The sequence below is a fragment of the Somniosus microcephalus genome, chromosome 1, assembly GCF_052327205.1.
Source record: "Somniosus microcephalus isolate GS21.2 chromosome 1, FLI_Smic_1.0, whole genome shotgun sequence".
NCBI lineage: Eukaryota > Metazoa > Chordata > Chondrichthyes > Squaliformes > Somniosidae > Somniosus > Somniosus microcephalus.
In genome coordinates this window covers 122336942-122350766 of record NC_140987.1, presented here as the reverse complement: position 1 = coordinate 122350766, position 13825 = coordinate 122336942, and the positions used below count along the sequence as shown (strand labels likewise).

Genomic DNA, 13825 nt, shown 5'->3' with positions numbered 1-13825 from the left:
AGGAGAGGTCTTCCGTGATGTGGACTCCGAGGAACTTGAAGCTGTCCACCCTTTCCACCACAGCCCCATTGATGTGGATGGGGGTGTGACTTCCGCCTTTAGACTTCCTGAAGTCCACAATGATTTCTTTGGTTTTCTTGATGTTAAGGGCCAGGTTGTTATCGGCGCACCACTTCACGAGATGCTGGACCTCCTCCCTGTAGGCTGACTCATCGTTGTTGTTGATCTGGCCTACTACCGTGGTGTCATCCGCAAACTTGATGATGGTGTTGGAACCATGAACAGCCACACAGTCGTGGGTGAAGAGGGAGTAGAGGAGGGGGCTCAGCACACATTCTTCTCTGCAACTCATTCTTCTGCTACCTCCGTAGCTTGTTTCACTTGCTGACATGCAGCGTTTTCCCTGGCCTGCATTTCAGTTACATTGCATCTCAAACTTGTTAACATACTCATCCGGTCATCTCTTTCTTTCCTTAATCTGTCAACAGCTTTCACGTGTACATCACTGAGTCCGGGCAAGAACTGCCTCATGCTGGGCACATTTCAACCACAGGCCGGCAACACGATCTGTACTATTCATAGCAAGCAAAGACTCTTGATGCTTTATTTGTTCCATAAACTCTTGACATTCCTTTTGAGATTTGCTCAGTAGTTCCATCAAAGGGTTTTCAACAATGTGTGCTTTGTCCTCCCAGCCACCAGAGGGCTAAAGCCAGCATTCTCCACCATATGCGATCAACCACCCCCAAGACCGAAGGGTGTGTTGATGCGGGATCGGAGGACACAAGCACAGTCACAAGATTGGTCTATGGAAAACAGCAGTTAGCTGTGTTTTATTCTTAGAAAACAGGGAAAAAGGTTCACGTCTGGCAAAATCCAACAAACATATGACGTTCAAAAACAATAAGCCAGGGTTACTTTACCACTGGCTCTTCCTCCTCAGGTACTGGCCTTATCCTGGCTTTCTCCTCAGGTACTGGCCTTATCCTGGCTTTCTCCTCAGGCTCTCAGAACTAAACAATGTACCACCCAGGTTCATCAACCCTCTCTGTGACAGCTCCCTGCCCTGCCCTGCCCTGCCCTGCCCTGCCCTGCCCTGCCCTGCCCTGCCCTGCCCTGCCCTGCCCTGCCCTGCCCTGCCCTGCCCTGCCCTGCCCCTCAGGCACTGGCCCTGAAGGGATGCACTAGTTTACCTTTTAACCTCCTGAGCTAATGGGTAGATTTGCCTCAGGTGTGTTGGAGGTGGGTGTGGCCTTCCTGAATTGGAGTGAGAGGGGGACTTTGTCTCCACCTGGTGGCCACATACCGTCCATCCACCAGTAAACTGCCCCCATAGCTCACACTACCCTTTTACTATTTATATGCCTATAGAAGACTTTTGGATTACCTTTTATGTTGGCTGCCATTCTATTCTTGTACCCTCTCTTTGCCCCTCTTATTTTCTTTTTCACTTCTCCTCTGACCTTTCTATATATAGCCTGATTCTCAGTTGTATTTGCAACTTGACATAGATTTAAAGTAATTGGTAGAAGGATTAGAGGGGAGTTGAAGAGAAATGTTTTCACCCAGAGGGTGGTGGGGGTCTGGAACTCACTGCCTGAAAGGGTGGTAGAGGCAGAAACCTTCAACACATTTAAAAAGTACTTGGATATGCACTGGAAGTGCCGTAACCTGCAAGGCTATGGACCAAGAGCTGGAAAGTGGGATTAGGCTGGAAAGCTCTTTTTCGACCAGTGCAGACACGATGGGCTGAATGGCCTCCTTCTGTGCCATAAATTTCTATGATTCTATGATACCCTGCTAGTTACACCCTCAAAAAACTCTAATAGATTTGCAAAACATGATTTCCCTTTCATAAAACCTTGTTGACTTTGCCTAATCATAGTGATTTTCCAAATGTCCTGTTACCACGTCCTTAATAATAGATTCTAGTTTCGAATTTTAATGTTGACCGAGCCACTGTGACTTTACTCATTGGCAGACAATAAAAGAGCATCAGGAGATCATTTCTCCCCATCTCAGTCTACTGAATATCAGGTGAGGATTCCATTTATTTGCTTTATGTTAAAATGAGTCAGCAATTGAGAATGATACTCAGGGATATGACAACATCCAAAAAAGATTGAAGTACCATCATCATTCACAAATCTGTAATGACAGTGGCTGATAAATGTGAATTGGACAGAAGCAACTAGTAATGGTGTCATTAAAATTGGAGAATAGTCACATTTTAAGTGTAAGATTTTTAAACCTACATCAAATTTATTTGCTCATTTGTCCCAACTCTATGTAGAGATTAGGGGCTAGATTTTCCTGGAGCCGTCAGGTGGGGTTTCAGGCGTGTGGGGGGGGGGCAAAATCCCGAATTCGGGGGTCCCGACACCATCCCACCCAAAACCCCACCCCACGCAAGTTTCAGGGGCGGCGGGTACCCGCCCCGCACTGGGACCCGCCGAAACCAGGCGGGAAGGGATTAGTGCCACTTAACTGCCTGTTAACAGGTAGTTAACAGGCAGTTTTTAGCCTAATCCCTATTTTGAGGGGTTTCGTGTGGGATTCCCGACGGCTCCAAACCACGCCAGATTAGAGCAGGCGGGCCGTCAGGTTGAAGGATTTGGAGGGGTCGCGATGTCGTTGCTCAGGTGAGTGATGGGTGCATGAGTGTAAAGGTAAGTGTGTTTGGTGTGTCTAAAGTGTGTAAAGAACTTTTACTTACCTGTACTTACCTTAACAGCCTTTCTTCCTGTAGCCGTCGGGAGCCCATCACTCAGCCGGCAGTTAAAGCTGAATGGCTGCGATCTGTGAAAAGTGACAGCCTTCAGATTTGAGTGCCGGTTAGAGTTCTAACTGAGTCTGTGCAGAAGGACTCATGTTAGAACTCAGAGTGTCAGTGTTTCACAGCTTCAAACAGCTGTGAAACACTGATATTTCATCTGTCAAGAACTCTTGACAGATGAAATTGCAGTCTGTGACGTCACCTGTTGCCGGGTGGCCCTTAATTGACCTGCTAAGCCCGCTGGGCGTGCTCAACATCAATCAAGGGAAAATTGCGCGGATTGGCCGGACGTCGAAGTAGGCGGGTAAAAAACCCGAAAGGGGAAGTTCCACCTTCTTCCCGACAGGTTCGGAAAGATCTACCCCTACATATTTTAAATGCCATTGTTACAAATGGCTAAAAAGTTTAACCTGAAAAATATTAGCAAGATTTTTTTTCTATTTCCTCCTGTCCTCTATGGACTGAGCAGGCAGTTCACATCCTTTCAAACAATCTGCCAATGTGGCTCTCTAACTTGTCCGAAGGACACTGGCATTTGGCTGTACATAGTACAAAAAAGGAATCACAGAATTGCTATGTCCCTGAGAGGTGAGTTAGAGCAGCCTGGGGATTCTACTGACAATTTTGCTTTTCATAGTCTGTTCCACATGCTTATTCCCTCTGTATATTTGTTTACTTAAAGAAATGATTAGAATTTTCTTTTTTCATAAACTTTCACTGTTTGTGTTATAAATCTAACATAAGCCAGATCCTGGATAATGACCTGTTGAAGGTAGTTGATGAATTTGCACATGAAGTCTCCAAAGATCCAGCTGGGCAGTGGGTAGAGAGTGGCGGTGAAAGGAACGCAGCAGACCAAGAAAATTACATCAGTGGTGGCCAGATTTGCTGAAAAATTAAAAAATAAATTGTGTTGTCATTACTTTATAACTTAATTATACAAGATTTATCTTTCATTCCTCACAAAAACAAAGTAAATAACTTTTCAAACAGCCTTTGTTATTTTTGTACCACCTCTGATGAACTCATTAGTCCCTGGAGATTTAGTCCCGAGAATGTTACCAATTTAAAAGCCAGCAGAAGTCTGGAAAGAGCATTTCTGGTTTAAGTTTGAATTGGTGAAATAGCCAAGAAAATATCATTCACAAAGGGAGGGGTGAAGGAAAGAGGAGAAAATCCTCCAGTTCCTTGGGCTTCAAACTCACCTGCTCAAATATCGGACCGGGGCAGGCAGGGAAGGAAAGAGAACAGAAACAATTGAAAAATTTTTGCAGGAAGAGCCAGATGTGGTGCAATTAAAAGTCATCTGCATTTATGAATCAGTTCATCGAGCATAATTTTCCACAAGTCACCTGTAAAACAGTATTTTGCTACTGGACTGGACTGGTGGATTTGATTTGAGATGAGTGCAGGAGCAGATACCAAGAAGGTTGGTGATAGAAGGAAGTGTGAATTTGCAAAGCTGAGGGCAGCCTCTGCTGGCAAGAAAAACCTACTGCAACTGGTATTCCCAAGCAGTCCCCCATCCAAGTACTAACCAGGCCTGACTCTGCTTAGCTTCCAAGATCAGATGGGATCAGGCGTATTTTTAAAATTTGATTTAACATTAAATACATTAACAACACCGTGATCATTCCTTTGTACCATACAATCATTCCTTTACTAGTTATTAGCTTCAGAAATTAAAGTTCAATTTGTTTCCTATGACATATTAATTTATTGAACTTAAAAAACTGCTCCAAAAAATACCATCTTTAAATTCCTTTCTGAATAATACATCCACAAAGTCTTATAATGCTCTTTTAGTCTGTATTTGAAATGTTCTTTTAGTCTATATTTGAAATGCTCTTTTAGTCTATATTTGAAATACTCTTTCAGGTATATTCTTCTCCCCTTATAAAACTGAGCATTCCTTCATTGAATGATCACGAATCTGGCCACATTATTCACTGGCCCGGATTTTGTGGTCAGTAGCAAAGGAACAGCGCCCGCCATTCACCTCACTGACAGCTTCCTACAAAGTTTTTGTGGGCTTCAGAGCACAGACTTATTTTAATCGGCGTCTAATCCAGCACAGCGCCTTCTACGGGGGATTTGTAGCACCTGTGCGCAGATCAAGAAACAGCGAGGCACTTCGACCAATCAGATTGAAGAATTCTCACTAAGCCATGCAGAATCTAAACCAAAAAATATAACGCAGGAAATATATAGTAGATTTAAATCATGTACAGAAAGCAAAATAAAGATTGGGAAATACAGATGGGATTAAGAGAGAGATAAAAGAGAAACAGAAAAAGTAAAAACAAAATTAATTTTTTTTTAATTCTCCAACACTAATTATCTTCTGATGGAATGAGATTCCACACTTGTAAAATTAATTTTTCTGGGCCAGAGAAACTGTTTGGCAGTAATTATCACTTACCATGCTGATAAAACTCAATGGGGGAGAAATTCAGTTGTTTGCGCCACCCGTTAGCGCCTTAAGAGGGCGATAAGTGGGGCGCGATGCGGCTAGCGCCCGGGCGCGGCGATACCGGCGCCTCTCGCGACATTGAGCGGACATTTAGCGGCGGCACAAAACCGCAACGCCTGCTCAGCTGCGCGTGCAGATCCTGACGTCATTTCATGGTGCAACGCCCTTGGGGCGCCCCGAACCGGAAATTCAGTGGCGCCCCCCTCCTTTCCGCCTGGCACTCCCAGCGACTGATTGACTGGAACAGTTCCCAGTCGCTGTGGGGCTGGGGGGGCGCTATTTAAAGGGGGCTCTTCCTGGCTTCTTAGTGGTAGCCATTTTTGGAGCACTCCTTCTGTGAGAGAGAGAGAGATTTGCAGAGAGACAAAGGGAGAGAGCTTTGCATTGAGTCAGCGCTCGCAGAGGTACTTCTGGCTTCGGCCCAGAACTTTGCAGTTGGATTGATTTTTCAGTGCCATAACCTTGAGTGGCCACATACTATGGGGGCTGCAATGGGTGGAAACGTTGGGTTTCTCCATTGCATTGAGAGGGCTCAGAGACACTGAGAGAGAGTGCCAATCATGGCGAGATGGAGGAGGGCCAACAGGCGTCGGCACAGGAGGCCTTACCCTCCCAGGGTATTCCGCCAACAGTTCTCCTACTTCAACATGTCTGAGGAGCAGTGTATACGGAGGCTTCGATTCAGAAGGGAGGTGGTAACTGAGCTCTGCCACCTGCTTCAGCCAGATCTGCAGCCTCAACTGAGGAGCAGGACGTCTCTGTCGGTGGCAGTGAAGGTGACAGTGGCTCTCAACCTCTATGCTACCGGCTACTTCCAATCCGCTACTGGGGACATTGCCAATGTCTCCCAATTCACGGTGCATTGCTGCATCCGCCAAGTCACGAATGCCCTCTTTAAAAGGAGACGTCAGTACATTTCCTTCCCCATGACCCTGGACAAGCAGCAAGAGTGCGCAATGGGATTTGCAAGAATAGCGGGCTTCCCCATGGTCCAGGGCGCCATTGACTGCACGTATGTGGCTTTGCGGGCGCCGCAAGAGAATGCCAAGGATTACCGCAACCGGAAGGGGTTCCATTCGTTGAACGTGCAGTTGGTGTGTGACCACAGACAGCTGATACTAGCTGTCAATGCCCGCTTTCCAGGCAGCAGCCACAACGCCTTCATCCTGCACCAGACTTCTGTGGCAGACCTTTTTGAAGCCCTGGCTCACCCAGGAGGCTGGCTTCTCGGGGACAAGGGCTATCCTCTGTGCACCTGGCTGATGACCCCGCTCCGTGCGCCCAGCACCCCTGCTGAAGAATGATACAATGAGAGCCATCAAGCGACCAGGAACATCATTGAGCACACAATCGGCGTGCTCAGGCAATGGTTCCGCTGTCTGGACCATTCCGGGGGAGCCCTTCAGTACTCGCCTGAGCGAGTCTCCCATTTCGTTGTAGTGTGCTGCATGCTGCATAACCTGGCAATCCTCAGGACTCAGCCACTGCCAGCAGACATTGGAGCACCAGCAGAGGAGGAGGAGGAGGAGGAGGACCACCAAGACGGGAGGGAGGCACAAAGTGCAAGGGCCATCCGTCAGCGGTTTATTGCAAGTCGGTTCTAGGCCCCCTCTGAGGGAATGGCTTGTGCCATTGAAAGAACATGAATGGAACAGTTCCGCAAACCCTGAGCCGGTCAAGGCAACAAATAGTTCAAAGAGCAAACATGCACAATCTGAATAAAGACACTTCTTTATTTAACAAACTGTGTGCCCTTCCCGCATGACAAAGTAATAGAGAGAAACCCCAAAAAGAGCAGTCAGACACATAGCTGGCTCTCACAACCTGGAGACAATAAAAAAAAGAGTTAACAAAAAATTACCACGATCCTCGGCCTTCACTAAAAAAATTAACAGCATTTTGCCACACCTCCTACTTTTTGCCCTTCGAGGGTGTGTGACCTGCTTCGCTTGCAAGATTGGCCCCTTCCCACCCTGCAGCTCCTCCGCAATGGGACCCCACTGGCTGCAGCAAGGCTGGGGGAAGGCTGCTGAGTGTCAGAAACTGAGTCGGCAGATGCCCTTGGGGGACAGCCTGGACCAGCTCTGGGCCTGGAGGGCCCGGCTGCTGACTGCTCCAACTCTGCATGGGCGGCAGCATTCTGTCCTATGGGTGATGGCAGCTGCAGTGGAGAAGTGACAGTGTTGGCAGCAGGAATGCTGCCATCCTGACAGAGGACAGGCACTCCCTGGTCGGACAACACACTGGCACTCGCACGGGGCAGCACTGCAGCATGCGGAGCAAACTGCTGAAGCACAGACTGCTGGCCTTCTGCGGCGCGGCGAGGGCCCCGGCAATTCATGCCCGATGCAGCGAGGGTGGCAGCAGTCAGTGCTAGTGTGGCCTCAATCTGTGTCTGCATCAGACCAGCCACTGACTGCATTGCACCACTAAGCACTTGCGTGGAAGCCGCCTGTGCTGCACCGAAGTCCTGCAGACTCCTTGCCAGTGCTGCACCGAAGTCTTGCGGACTCCTTGCCTGTGTTGCACCGAAGTCCTGCTCCTTGCCAGTGACTCAATGGATTCGGGCATCCTTGCCACTGCAGCCATGAGCTCAGTGTGCCTCTGCTCCGCCTGGGCGCCCATTTCAGCGAGGAGCCGCACCTCTTCTGCGCTCACTGTAGCAGGACTGGAGGCCAGACTCTCCCTCCGGGGAGAAGGCCGCCGAGCTTCCCTACCGCCCCCCCCCCCCGCGTTGCTGCAGCCTGCTGGGCCCCGGAGCTTCACCCTCCTCAGACCCTTCCCCCCTGCTCCCCTCCAGGGAAGACATGTCCCCATTATGGCCATGGGCTGCCTCGGCTGAGGGTGGCACTGATGGTCCAGCTTCCTCTTCCTCCTCGCCTTCAGAATCACTCACAGTGGCAGCTTGAGGGCCCGCCTCCTCACCTGGCGATTCACCATCTGAAAGCAGGGAGGTACAAGAGTTGCTTTAGCATGAGGACAGGGCAGCAGCGAGGGAGGCATGAGTGCTGCAATGCATTGTATTGGTTCGATAGTGGCAAAGGATGCTGGTGTGAGGCACAAGTGGAAGGAGAGAGGTCAAAAGGTGATGACCTTACCATTGCTGTCCAGAACGGGGTCGGCATCTCCAATGGCGATGGGGCCAATCATCCGGCCTGCCATAATGCACTGGACTCGCTGCTCCAGATCACTGAGGTCTTTAAGGTGAGGCCGGCCTCCCCCGGTCTGTTGCTGCTGCCTCCTGTTATGGGCCAGCTTGCCCTGCAAGAGAAAGGACGGGCTCTGACTACAGTGTGAAGCCCTGATCTTGGCTGCACTGCCTCCCATGGTGGAATAGCCCTTACAGTGTGAAGCCCTGATCTTGGCTGCACTGCCTCCCATGGTCAAATAGCCCTTACATTGCGTAAAGTGCTGAATGTGCGTGTGAGTTTCATGAAAGGCCCATAGGTGTTGGATGAGGGCTGGGCATTGGGGCTTTCAGGACCCTTTGGCCATAAAGTGAGGTGCACATGCAGGGATGAAGAGGATACTGAAAAGGGTACTCACCCTGACGACCCGAGTGAGGTCGTTGAACTTCTTCCTGCAATGCACAGGGGTCCTAGGCACCATGCTGCTGGAAGTCACTCTGTGAGCCACCTTCCTCCAAGCTTTGCGGTAGTCGGTGGGCAGCGGCCTCCTGCCACTGTCCGGAAACAGGATAGATCACCTGCGCTCCACTGCGCCAACCAGAGCCTGCAGGGCCCCCTCACTAAACCACTGCGCTCGCTCCCTGGCCCTCTCCATGGTCCTAGGCGTTAGAATGTGGAAGCAGGTCTGTCCAGGCCGAGAATCAAGGCACCGATGTGCAGGGTGTGGCTGCAATCCAAGATCGACCCTCCCCTTTAAGAGTTGACCGGCGCCAGCGGTCTGCCTGCAATCGCTAACTGGCTGCACCTGCGCTGCGCCTGCCCTCGGTGGTAGCGCCTCGCTTCTCCAGCTTAGCGCCTTAGGACAGTCGTGCAGCGCCTGCTTTAGTGCTCCAAGCACCTCTTAGGGCGAAGCAGGTCAATTTAGCTGAAGGTGGCGATAATTTGCGCCGGGCGCTAAATTTCATGCCCGCTGGACTATAACGCACCAAACGTGGCGATACTTAATTTCTAGGCCAATTACTCCTGAATGCACCAGCCCTAACTTTATCTGACGTCCTTAGTGCAGAACTAGTGGGCAAGTACCCCAAGTTCACACCGTTGCATTCATTTCAGTGCCGTGTCTATCAGCAAAGACTGCAACAGCGCACCATGTGAAGGAGCAGGGTACTTCTGACAACAATTTCTGGAATTCTGCGTTTAACTGCATATGTGCAGTGTGCAGATGCCAGAAGTTGCTGTTTGATTTACCCTGTTATAACGTTGAACGCAGTTAGCCTCACCGTTATTCTTAGCACAAAATCCGGCCCAATAAGTCAATCACAACTCTGCCAGTCTCAGGCAGACCCTCCTGCCACCCCCATCTCAAAATACAGTACCATGGGACTCCCATTCTCACTCCTCGGCCCCTTCCCAGTAAGAAAACCTTACACAACTGCCAAACATAGTGCTAGATCCATAGGAATATATCCTATTATTACCACACCTGAAATAAAAGATATTAATGGCCCAGATTTTGCTGGAGCAAGGCATGCCCAGTTAGACTTGTTTGTGCTTGTTTAGGTTTTAATTTTTTTGCCCACCAAGTTGCTGTAAGTGAGAGCTGATAACAGCGTGAGGAAGGCAACAGAGCATCTGGGACCTTGGTAAACGACGATAAACAGTGCATCTCCTTAACCAATGAGATTAAAGGATTGAGAAATAAACAGAGGAAGGACTGAGCAGGAGGAATTACGCCTTACTTATTGTCAGACACGAACACAATACAGAAACACACTCAGAACCAAAAAAGAGCAGTATATTAAGAATACACTCAGCTCCATTGAGGAATCCATTGATTCCAATTGTTTCTGGGACAACTGGAATACATTACACAAAAAACAACACGACGAATTGGCCATTCAAAATGGAGACACATGGGAAAACCACTTGGAAAAATTATACCAGAAAAACACACTAAGGCCAGAGCAACACCAAATATGCAAAAAACTGGAAAAGCTCGAAATGGCCATAAAAGATAACCAAAACCCGCTAGACTCCATAATAACAGAAAAAGAACTATTTGAAAAACTCAAGGACCTGCGACCAGGAAAAGCTTGCGGTGCAGACGGCATACTAAGCGAGATGATTAAACACACAGACGATAAAATGAAACTGGCTATCCTAAAACTCTTCAACTTGGTTCTGAGTGTCAGTTACTTCCCTGATATCTGGAACAAAGGACTCATAACGCCCATATACAAAAGTGGGGACAAAGTCGACCCAAATAACTATCAAGGCATCTGTGTAAACAGTAACCTGGGAAAGGTATTCTGTAGTATCATAAACAAAAGACGTATAAACTTCCTTGAGGAGCACAATGTCTTGAGTAAAAGCCAAATTGGATTCCTGCCAAACTATAGAACATCAGATCATATCTTCACCCTACAGACCCTAATTGACAAACACGTTCATCAAAACAAAAGCAAAATCTACGCATGCTTTATAGATTTCCAGAAGGCTTTCGATTCCATCTGGCACGACGGTCTATTCCTGAAACTTATCGAAAGCGGGGTAGGGGGAAAAACATATGATGTAATTAAATCAATGTATACAAACAACAAATGTGCAGTTAAAATTGGAGACAAACAAACAAAATACTTCCCACAGGGGCGGGGGCTGACGCAGGGCTCGCCCATCTCACCGACACTCTTTAATATTTACATAAATGAATTGGCAAAACTACTTGAACAATCTACAGCACCCGGCCTCACCCTATATGAATCCAAGGTTAAATTCCTCCTCTATGCAGATGACCTGGTTCTGCTGTCACCAACTAAGGAGGGTCTACAGCAGAACCTGGATCTGCTGGAGTCGTTCTGCCAGACCTGGGCCCTGACAATAAATCCCCAAAAAACCAAAGTCCTTGTGTTCCAGCAAAGATCCAGACATCAGGGACCCAAAATAAATTTCACACTAGGAACAACCAAAATTGAACAAACCACTAACTACACATACTTGGGCTTAAAAATCAGTTCTATGGGAAATTTTCATCTGGCTGTGAATGAACTGAAAGAGAAAGCAAGAAGGGCTTTCTATGCCATTAAAAAATCAATCCAAATAGAAATCCCATTTCGCATTTGGCTCAAAATTTTTAAATCAGTAATTGAACCAATTGCACTCTATGGCAGTGAGGTGTGGGGACCGCTAACACAACAAGAATTTGCAAAATGGGACAAACACCCAATTGAGATCCTACATGCAGAATTCTGTAAAAGTATCCTCCGGACTCAAAGGAAAACCATAAACAACGCATGCAGGGCAGAACTAGGCCAATATCCATTAATAATCACTATCCAAAAAAGAGCCACCAAATTTTGGAAACACCTAAAAATGAGCAACCCCCACTGCTATCATTACGAAGCCCTGAAATGCCAAGAGAGGACCATAAAGAAGAATACCCTCAGTCAACTAGTCCTGGGACTCAGTGAAGTAACTACTAACACTACTAACAATAACCAGCCCCAGGACAGTGACAGCATAACACAAAGAATTCGACCCAACACAATCGTCACTAAGCAAAAGGAAAAATATCTGTCATATTGGGCAGAAACAACAAAAACCCAAAACAAACTCAATTGCTACTTGGCCCTAAACAGACAATACAACATGGCTGATTACCTGACCATGGTAAAGGATAGCAAACTGAGAAAAACCTTGACAATGTACAGACTTAGTGAACATAGCCTGGCGATCGAAAAAGGTAGACACAGGCAGACCCGGCTACCAAGAGAGGACAGGGTATGCTCTCACTGCAGTCAGGGAGTGGTGGAGACAGAGATGCACTTCCTCACAGCTTGTAGAAAATATCAGGGCATAAGGGCGAATTTCTACCCAAAATTCACAAAAATATGCCCGGAATTCAGAAATTTGAATGACGACCAAAAACTCCCATACCTACTAGGGGAAGAGAGAAATTGTGTAACCTTAGCGGCACACTATGTTACAGCTTGCCATAAACAGAGGGACAACCACTAAATATAAGAAAAGAGTATATACAAATTATATGAATGTATATTTATACACTCAGGGATATATCTGTTTATACACTGTATGGATAGATCTGTATTTTTGTGTTCAACCATGAATGTTTTTCGATGCTTTGGCAACATAAGATGTACCTTGTCATGCCAATAAAGCGATTTGAATTGAATTGAATTGAATTGGAGTGGGTGAATTCAATGTCAAATCAGGTACAGAACGAGAAATAAAGGGAACGAAAGAAAGATTGGATTAAGAGAAAAGACAAAGAAAAAGCAAGAAAAAAAATAAAATTTGACATTTTCAAAATCTCCTAAAGCAATTCACTAACAAAAGGAATGAGACTTCACACTTACAATTGTTCATTTTATCGGAAAGAATCAATGGCTGTCACGAACAATTATCACTTTGTTAAAAGGATAAATATGTTGTTAATTACTAGACTTCCTGGGGCTAGTTTAATGGGCAATGTGGGAATGCAGTAATTTCATGAAAATCACAGTGAGACTGAGGACGAGATGCCGTTTTCGTGAAGTTAACAGCGGAGCGGAGCAAATCGAGCAGTAACTTGTGGGGATTCGCAATTCACAGGGTATCTCTTTGCCACAGGTTGCTGGCCAATTTGCGCATTAATAATGGCGTGCGTGGTTCAGACGCCGTTACTTTTCAGCAAAATCTGGGCCGTTCTTTTTATCGGGACTTTATGGTTACTCTGCTTTCGAGATAGGTGATCCGCGGTGTGCAAGCCATGGGTGGCAGGGAGAGATGGTAATGCAGATTCGTTGCAGAATATCAGTCCAGGAGCTGATCTCTGGCTCTTGCCGGTTTACAATGAAAACAATTCGATGTTTTTGCTCATTTAAACTAACCGATTAGATCCATCTACTTGTCTCTATCCATCTATCTCTCTATATCTATCGATCGTGTTTTAACATCCCTTTCAGAATCCAGAGAATATAGAGGGAAGTTACCTATATAAAAGTTTGTGACCGTCCGCATCTGTCTGTGTTTTGTGATCACGTAGATGACCAGGACGTTTCCCACCAGTCCCACCAACATGATGAGAGCGAAGAAGAGAGGTACGAGCCAGGCGTCCAGCAGCAGCGGGGGGCTCTGATAATCCGTCCCGTTACACCAGTCGCTCCCTGGGCAGGATAACCACGAGGAGCCATTCAGAGCCGGTGTGCTGCTGGCAGTGTCCACTTGCAGCATGATGTCCATCGATCAGAGCCAGAACTTGACAGAAATCAGCCGCTTCACACCAGGCATCTGCCTTTTGAATCAAGTGAAGGAGATGTGAAGTCCGGTTAACAAGGAGTTGGGGCTGAATTGGGAACGTGTGGCTGTTCACCGAGCAGAGCCTCGCTGTACCAGTTAGCAGCAGTCGAAAATCGGATTATTTTAAATCATCTGTGGATCACGCAACCGAAA

At 47.2% G+C, this 13825-nt stretch overlaps 1 protein-coding gene across 1 annotated transcript in view; it reads right to left on the bottom strand.

Moving 5' to 3' along the window:
* Window positions 1-13615, bottom strand: part of LOC147124337 (G protein-coupled receptor 54-like) — a 44774-nt gene extending 31159 nt beyond the window's left edge. The window contains exons 1-2 of the mRNA XM_086005449.1: window positions 13366-13615; window positions 3540-3664 (exon numbers count right to left, since the gene is read on the bottom strand). Of these exons, the coding sequence (XP_085861575.1) occupies window positions 3540-3664; window positions 13366-13615 (375 nt within the window). The remainder of the gene's footprint in view (window positions 1-3539; window positions 3665-13365) is intronic.
* Between the last annotated feature and the right edge of the window lie 210 nt (window positions 13616-13825).